The sequence below is a fragment of the Macrobrachium nipponense genome, chromosome 4 (assembly GCF_015104395.2).
Source record: "Macrobrachium nipponense isolate FS-2020 chromosome 4, ASM1510439v2, whole genome shotgun sequence".
NCBI lineage: Eukaryota > Metazoa > Arthropoda > Malacostraca > Decapoda > Palaemonidae > Macrobrachium > Macrobrachium nipponense.
The window spans coordinates 106,406,955-106,416,954 of record NC_061100.1 but is presented as its reverse complement, the minus strand read 5'-3'; the positions used below and the strand labels follow the sequence as shown (position 1 = coordinate 106,416,954).

At 30.6% G+C, this 10,000-nt stretch overlaps 1 protein-coding gene across 2 annotated transcripts in view; it reads right to left on the bottom strand.

Moving 5' to 3' along the window:
• The window catches only part of LOC135211056 (nephrin-like), a 223,005-nt gene extending 216,440 nt beyond the window's left edge, over positions 1-6,565 (bottom strand). Inside the window, exon 1 of one of the 2 annotated variants that reach the window (XM_064244113.1) lies at positions 5,701-6,565. In XM_064244113.1, the coding sequence (XP_064100183.1) occupies positions 5,701-5,785 (85 nt within the window). In that variant the 5' untranslated portion in view covers positions 5,786-6,565. The remainder of the gene's footprint in view (positions 1-5,700) is intronic. The other variant, XM_064244112.1, reaches the window with a different exon arrangement.
• Between the last annotated feature and the right edge of the window lie 3,435 nt (positions 6,566-10,000).

The following is a 10,000-nucleotide window of genomic DNA, read 5'->3' as shown; positions in this document are numbered from 1 at the left end:
CACACACACACATACACAACCAAACACACACACACGCAATATATATATATATATAATATAGGTTATATATAATATATATATATATATATTATATATATATATATATTATATATGTATATATATATATATATATATATATATAGATATATCTATATATATATTATTTGTGAGCGTGTATGTGTGTGTAAACGTCTTCTTTATGTTACTGATATTATTATATTCACCAGTTCATATAAAATATGCATTCATATGACAAAGAAACTCATAAGAGTTTTTATGAAGTAAAATCAGCAAACAACATCTGATTATAATAAACTATAGAAGGAAAACAAACGCCCACACCGAAAAACTTACAAAATATAAAAACTAACACAGTTAAATAATGAATAAGAAAGATCTGGTTTATATAAAGAAAAATAAGAGTGAAAAACTTGCAATACACAAAAACAAGCAGAGACATAAATACTAAATTAGTGAAAAAAAAAGATCGGTTTTTATAGGAAGAGAAAAATGAGTGAAAAACTTACAATGCACCGAAAACGAAATAAAGAGAGAAATACTGAATAAAGAAAGTTTGTTGTTTTAATTCGAAGTGGAAAAAAAAGAGTGAAAACTTTCATTGCAAAAAAAAATAACACACACACACACACACAGAAATGAATACTGTATAAAAAAACTTGTTACACTAATTAAAAGTGAAAATTTTTGCAAATAACCCAAAAACGAATACAGATATCAATACTGGCAAAAAAAAATTCAGAAGAAAAAAACTAACAACTTGCAAACCCTGATTTGTTTTATACGAAGAGAAAAAAAGGGAAAACTTAAAAAGCATCAGAAATAATTACTGAAAAAAAAAACCTGTTTGACACTAAGAGAAAAATGTTGGAACACTTACAAAGCACCGAAAAGAACAGAAATAAATTCTGATTGAAAAATGTTTTTTGAACAGAGGAAAAGAAGTGAAAAACTCACGAAGCACCAACAATGCAGAAATAAATACTGCATGAATATTTTTTCAAACTGAGGGGACAAAAGTGAAAAACTTACAAAGCACCAAAACTACATGAATGAATACTGAATGAAAAAAAATGGTTTTTAAACTGATGAAAACGAAAAGTGAAAAACATACAAAGCACTAAAAATACATAAATAAATACTGCATAACTTTTTTCAACTAAGGAAAAAAGGTGAAAAAATTTATAAGCATCAAAACTAAATAAATGGTTTTATAAGTGAGGGGAAAAAAGTGAAAAAATTACAAAGCACCAAAACCACATAAGTAGTTTTTAAACTGAGTGAAAAAACACCGAAACTACATAAATCAAATACTGAATGAACAAATTTTAAACTGAAGTAAAAAAAATAAATGAAAAACTTAGGAAACACCAAACACAAAAGCAGGAATAAACACAGAAGTTAAAAAAGAAAGAGCTGTTTATATACGAAGAGACTTCGCAGCAGCGAAAGCCGATATTGCAAAGTCCCGTGATAAACGTTATCTGGGTCTTTTCCATCGATGCAACCCACACGAATGCATCCTTAGAGGACTGAATAACGGCCTCACATATCATCGGCTGCTTCTCGAATCTCTGGCTAAGATATTCTTATTGAATATTTCTCAGAGGGGGTTTTCCTTTTGCCAGAATTAATTTCAGATGGCTTTTATGGTCGTTTCTCATCGGAATTTTAAGATGTTTATTTTCAATGTGTGTATTATAGTTTTTTACTGGTTTTTAGTGTCATTTCTTATCAAAATTCCTAAGATAATTAATTAATATTCAATTGGTGTATTGTAGGTAACTGATTAATTAATTAATATTTAATGGGTGCATTATAGGCCACTGATCTGTACTGTCATTTTTTATTAGAATTCTTCAGATAAATTTATTTTTAATGAGTGTATTATAGTTTACTGATTTGTACTGTCATTTGTTATTAGAATTCTTAAGAAAATTAATTGATTTTAAACGGGTTTATTAAAGGTTACTGATTTGTAACGTCATTTGTTATCAGAATTCTTAAGATGAATTTATTTTCAATGGGCATATTATAGTTTACTGATTTGTACTGTAATTTTTATCAGAATTCTTAAGATAATTGATTAATTTTAAATGGGTAGTTCATAGGTTACTAATTTGTACTGACATTAAATGTCATCAGAATTAAGATAATTAATTAATATTCAATGAGTGTATTATAGGCCACTGATTTGTACTGTCATTTGTTATTAGAATTCTTAAGATAAATGTATCTTTTATGAGTGTATTATAGTATTCTGATTTGTCCTGTCATTTTTTTATCAGAATTCTTAAGGTTATTAATTGATTTTTAATGGTTGTATTATAAGTTACTGATTTGTACTGTCATTTGTTATCAGAATTTTCAAGATAGATTTTATTTTTTGCGTATGTTTAAATATTTTATTGGTTATTTTTCCAATTAGATCACCCCTCCACCATTTTTGTTAATTAAGCAGTTTATAAAGTATTAAAGGAAGGAAGGATGCCTTATGTCGAATTTGTTTATCGTAAGATTTTTTATGTGTATAAATAAAGTAAAGAGGCTTCCATATCACACAAAAATAACTATTGGTTATAATGTGATAGTTGATAATCGTAAGAGAAAAAAATATATAGAGTAATTTCGCCCTAGGTCAAACATTTCTTCAAATTATAAGCATAACTAACTTCGTAATGAATAGAGTAAGATTTCATATGGAAATAGATTATTATTATTATTATTATTATTATTATTATTATTATTATTATTATTAGGAGGAGGAGGAGTGGGAGGAGTAGGAGGCCCTCCTTTCTGTGTTTCGTATTGTTATTATTATTATTATTATTATTATTATTATTATTATTATTATTATTATTATTATTATTATTATTATTATTATTATTATGAAGAAGACCCTCTTTTTATGTATCTCGCTAACTATTGTAGTTGTATCTGCGGAAATTAATCTTTTTTTTAATCACTCAATCAGTAGTATTATCAGGAAAAGTAGGACAGTACTTCAAACTAAATTTGCGTTACGATAAACTTAATTCAGTAACTATGAAAAAATATAGGAAATATTTTATAATCCTAACATTGGTAATGACAATGACAGCAATGTATACAAGAGCATTGCCCTGAGTCACTCAGCAGCAACACCCCTCCAACACAATCAGGCCACAGGTAAACATCATACGAGTCCGTCATAGGTGAGAAGATCCGGGGCACGTGTTTGCCGAGGGCACTGGCCACATAAATTTGGGGGTGTTGGGGTGTTTGAGGGGGTTTGGGGGGATTCCACAATGGATTTTTGGTCTCACGGCGTTGGGATGCTGACGTAGGCTATTACATGGGCGAGAAAACGAATTATATATAGATATATATATATATATATATATATATATATATATATATATATATATATATATATATATATATATATATATATATATATATATATATATATAACATATACATATATATATATATATAAATGTTGCAGTAATGTCGAGGTACGCGTTGGAATCCGTTTGAAGCTGAGGAGTGACATGGTTGAAATTTACGAAATTGTTGTACAGGACTTTACTTTGAAGTTCAGTTTATACGATTGACAGTAAAAAAAGATTAAGGTTCAGTTTATAACGACTGCAAGTAAATACTAAAAAAATCATGCAATGGCAAGCTTCGAATGATAGCTTTAACCTTAACTCACATTTGTTCGTCTTATCATTTTGGGCTTGGAAAAACGTTTGTGATAATAGTTTTTATATTTTTTTTAATATAGACAGGAAAAATAGTAAGAAGCACTGGGTATATTTTATTTTTATTAATTTTTTCATCCTTCAGTTTTAGAAAACACTTGCGAAGCGCTGTTCTATTTTGATTTTATGTTTAAAATATATAAAATATATAAAATATAGTTTCGTCTTGGTATGACGAAGGGTTTAAAAAAATAACATGAAAATAGTTCGTTATTTTTTCTGTTGCCGTTAGAAAAAATCTTTATAACTGAATTCTTTCGTAATATATTGGATTAAAAAAAATTGCTAAATGGAAAAGGATTTTGCCTCTACATTTTTAGACGTATAAAACATTAAAGTATATTTTCATCTTGTCACAGTAAAGGGTTTAGGGAAGAAGAAGAGTTTTGTAGACTTGTGTAGTGACCTATATACCTGATAGTAACTCGACTGTGGTCGTGGTAAAAAGGGCTTAAACAAAGGGGTTGGGCTAGCAACCTCATCCCCAAAGATATTTGCTTAAATTTATTAAGTAAAGAAAAAATTAGACTCCCCAAGCACATATATAATAGACAACCATGAAGTATTGGTTCAAGGTCTCAAATGGATTTTAAAGTTCATGAAAACTGCTTCCTGCCCGTAACAAATTTAAGCTCATATTTATTGACAGAAGTGGAAATAATGAGTCAGAATGATGCCAGCTCTCATTAATTATACCATCACCGGCCAGGTGAATGATTTACCATTATTATATTGAAGTGGAGCGGAAATTGGAATTAATGACGTACTACAAAAAAATTCTAAAATGAGGATTTTTATAAATATTGCTTATTGTATTCGAACTTTCCACGTGTCATTTTTCATAATGCATTACATTATTTAGAGTAAAAGACACCTGAGTGTATAAATGGTTTGTTGGTGCATACCCTTAAAGGTATACGAGAACATTCATAAATTGATTATAGGGTCGGATTTATGTATGTATGTATGTATGTATGTATGTATGTATGTATGATATGTATGTATGTATGTATGTATGTATGTATGTATGTATATAGTATATATATAATATATATAATATATATATATATATATATATATATATATATAACGTTCGTAACTGATTATGCTTGCGTACATACCTTCAAGAAAATTTAATTCTGTTAATGTTTTAATGTTTTTGTCACTTTTCAAAACTGCAAAACATTTATGATTAATTTTTATAGACAAACAGGGATATAAAGACTGACAGTAAAAACTCGAAACAAAGAAAGAAACGACAAAAGCAGTAAGTAAAAGATATTAGAATTGTTTATTTTACCATTACATAACATCACTGCAAAACGTCATCAGCATTTAAATTTTGTGAGGTTCTGATATCATAGGTTGTATTTTTGTCTTCCGTTTCATATCATTTTCACTGGTGAGGCAACGTATATGATTTTCGCGTATTTTTATTTCTTTATTTTTTTAATTCGTGAAAATTTTAGAATTCATGATAACTGAACTCTCATTCAAAATTTCATGCCTTAAACTTATGTTGACTGTTTGTGTTTACCATATGTGCGAATGTATCCATTCACATTCATAGATACATACGTATACGTATACATACATGCATATATATTCATGTATGTATATATATATATATTATATATATATATATATGTGTGTGTGTGTGTGTGTGTGTGTGTGTGTGTGTGTGTATTTCTGTATGTATGTCTTCACATGTTATGGTGAACTCATAAACAATCAACATAAATTTAATGTATGGATATATGTATATACATATGCATATATTCACACGCTTATGGTAAACTCATAAATAACCACCATAAACGTGTATGTATGTATGCATATTTTATGTATGTGTATAATAAAAAAGATGTGTTCATGGTGCTGAAGTCTTCATTTGCACAAGTGATTGAAAGACTTAACAATTTTATCATGAACTTACTGTGTTCGAGTCCAATCCGAACTTTAGGTTTGGCTCCATCAGCTGTCACGACGTATAAGACGAAAAGCGCGAATAAGACCTTCATCGTGGCACTCACAGTATTTGGCACTTATCACAACACTGGCTAACAAAAACACGAGGCAGAATCGACTCTCACTCGACTGACACTATCTTCAACTTTTCCTCTTCAGATTTATTCGAACGAAAAACCTCTCATGCGACGAGAGTGACTCTTAGATGAACGAGTGTGTCCTTCGATGCATGGTTCGTAAGCAGTTGGCTGCTGCTTCGTCGCATCGTCTCTTAAAACGTCATAAGGCGTCAGTTTGCTTCATTCTAAAGGATAATATTTCTGAGCAATAACTCCCTCGATTATTCAGATCCCATTACTTCGAGTGAATAAAAAAAATAAACTTCAATTTTCTTCCTCGATAAAGTCCACATGACTGCACTTGAAAGACGTCATCCTCCAAATAGGAAATCCATTCGCTTTTTGAAAAGTAGATTCAGAAACCAACAGAATGTATCCCCAACTTTTCCCCCCCTTCCTCGGTATTTTCAACAGAAAAATAAAAGTTTTCCAATATCGAGGATCTACTGGAAACCGTCACCATTCATACATCCTCCCAAGTCACTGGAATGTCATCCGTGGCACTGGTATCATGCCCGGAAGCTCATATCTCTCGAAATCCCCTCTCACCGGCAGCTTGGCATAGAAGCTGCCCTATAGATCAAAATGAACGAGGAGACCTGAGAGACCTAGACCTGCTTCTGCTGTCACACCTCGAAACGATCGACAGACAGACAGAGCAGCGACCCCGGAACCCGTCCTCACACTGCCAGTCTCCGCAGGTAACTGACCCACCGATGTGGCTCTAAGTCCCGGCACCAGCCAGCCAGCCAGCAGCCCATTCTCTCGCTTGGCTTCCCTCGTGGTGTTGCCCACATCTAGTGTCATTGCTGTCAAGGGGGTGGGGGGGGTGGGGGGGGGGGGGGGGGGGGGGGGGGGGGTCGGTGTTTTGCATTTTTTTTTTATCGCTCTTCGTGCGGGAGAGAGACAGCGAATCGTCGTGTATCAGTCGTTTTTAATTATGTCAGATTTTGATTCTGTTACCTTGCCAATTTTAAAAGCACTTGCTGAATTCATAAGACTGACATGAATGTGTATATATATAGATAATATATATATATATATATATATATATATATATATATATATATATATATATATATATATATCTATCTATCTATATATATCTATATATATATATATATATATAGATATATATAAAATATATATATACTATATATAATATATATATATAATATAGATATCTATATATCTATATATATATACATATAGAAGTATTATATATATATATATACAGGAGAGAGACGAGAGAGAGCGAGAGAGAGAGAGAGAGAGAAAGATGTTAGAATTTATTTTACAATCTGTGTATTTTGATTTCGTTACTCTTCCAATTTTAAATGCTATGTGGAATACAATGATACTGACATGGAGAGAGAGAGAGAGAGAGAGAGAGAGAGAGAGAGAGAGAGAGAGAGAGAGAGAGAGAGAGAGAATCCATTGTGCATTAATCGATTTTAACTTTTAACTTTGCCAGGTAAAATAGCTTTTGTGGAATATGAGAGAGAGAGAGAGAGAGAGAGAGAGAGAGAGAGAGAGAGAGAGAGAGAGATTCCATAAAAGAATTTATTTTTAATTCTTTTTTTTTATTTTGATTTCAATACTTCTCCAATTTTAAACGTATATGATTGAGAGAGAGAGAGAGAGAGAGAGAGACCGTCTTATAGGTAACAAAGCGATTGTGAAATATGCAAGAAGAGAGAGAGAGAGAGAGAGAGAGAGAGAGAAATTCGATAATAGAATTTCTTTTGCTTTCTGGTTTTTTTTTTATTGTGATATCAATACTTTTACAATTTTAAACGTGTATTATTGAGAGAGAGACAGAGACAGAGAGACTCATTCCAATAGTTTAATTTTATAAGAGCTTTGAAATCTTTATTTCCATTAATTATGAACATCATGGTTCATTCTGATCATGACTGCATTTTCATGACACCCTTATTCCCCTCATTTAGAAATGTACAGAAAATCAGCGCCTGCCTTGTGTTACTGTCATTTCTCGATTTTATCATTCATAATTATATTCTGTTTAGCAAAAGCGATGACACGAATTGAAAGTTTCACACCAGTATCGGAGCTGAAATACTTAAGTAGTATTAGGCGATTTTAGTTGAACGTGTAGTGGGTGCAATTTTACGCAACGCTATGCATTATATAAATTGTTCAGCTGCTTAAAGTTAGCGTTACATTGCTTCCATTTCGAAATATCTTCATATATCTTCATCGTAAGTATCTGCTTCATATCACTATTTAAGAGCTTAAAACGGTCTGAAAAAGATGTTTCTCCTTAAGTTAGAGAGACAGGAATCTTAGGATAGGAAAGTTATGATTTATAAATTAGAATGAAAATGTAAAAAAAAAAAAGTAGTGTACCTGAATAAACAATAATGTACCTGTTAAACAGTATAACAAAATTATATCCAATAAAGTATAGTATTTTAAGTTTCATTGGTGAATCAATGGTCTGTTTGACCGTAGATTTTAGCACGTTTTAATTTTATACGTAAAAAGCCAGGAATATAATGTTTACAAATTACGCGTGAAGGGCAAATCTTTCAATCGTTCCGAGTAAGCTGGAGATCGGATTGCGCCATGTTTAATCTCAACTATACAAGATGCAATAGTAAACTTCAAGACTGCACAGCAATTGAATTCGTTTATTGATGTATTTATTAATTTACTTTTTAAAAGAAAAAAAAAAGTAATTCAACACTAGAAGACTTTCGTTTCGGTGTACTATGCTATATACGATCGGCTTATTCCTCTCTTTCAACAGTTAATCGATTTACATAACTTAAGTATTATGGTTATACTCTAGAGAGCTATCAGTATCTCAAACATTTTCAGGGGAATTACATACGGAATATGATTGATGGGTTTCAGAAGAATGTAGAGAGCAACAGACCGCATTTAGCACCTGTCAAAAATATAGTCTCGTAAAGTATTTCCGTGTTTGCTATGTGCAAACCAGCGGTTATTGCACTACGTCTTTCAGGAATGAATGCACATAAATTGTATTTCTCGTATATATGTATATGTATCTATATATATATATATACATATATATGCATGTATATATATTAATATATATATATATATATATATATATATATATATATATATATATATATATATATATATATATATATATATATATATATATATCAGGAGACAGAGGAAGGCGACGGCCAGATGGACACATCAGCGTAAAAGGTGGACCATTGGAAACGTTGTATTTCATTTCAATACTTTATTTTCTACGTTTCGTAATATCATTATTACATCTTCAGGGAATCTGTTAAACAATAAATAAAATTGCTTTAAAATTACTTAAAAATTACTTTAAAAATTATTCTAAAATTCAACATTTATAAATTACAACTCAATTAAAAAACATACAGAAACGAAAACAAAAAATAAAAAGACCAAAGACCGCTAACCAACCTTATGCCGAGAAGGCAAGAGACAGAATTACAAAACATAAATAAAAGTTAGCTCAGGTACAGTTGTGTGGAGGAGGTCTGGTAATTTAACTGGGGAACCAATTGTTTAATAAATAATGACTCTAGGATAGGCAGTTCAATCCCGAACATTCTAATATAAGAAACCATTAAAAAAAATTGTAAAATATATATAGAAAGAAGCCATTTCCGAATCATAGGCCAAGCAAACAATGCATACGAACTGCCTATCCTAGAGTCATTATTTATTAAACAACTGGTTCCCCAGTTAAATTACCAGACCTCCTCCACACAACTGTACCTGAGCTAACTTTTATTTATGTTTTGTCATTCTGTCTCTTGCCTTCTCGGCATAAGGTTGGTTAGCGGTCTTTGGTCTTTTTATTTTTTGTTTTCGTTTCTGTATGTTTTTTAATTGAGTTGTAATTTATAGTTGAATTTTAGAGTAATATTAAAGTAATTTTTAAAGTAATTTTAAAGTAATCTTATTTATTGTTTAACAGATTCCTGAAGATGTAATAATGATATTACGAAACGTAGGAAATAAAGTATTGAAACAAATTACAACGTTTTCCAATGGTCCACCTTTACGCTGTTTATATCTATATATATATAAATATATATATATATATATATATTTATATTATATATTATATATTATTATATATGTATATATATGTGTGTGTGTGTG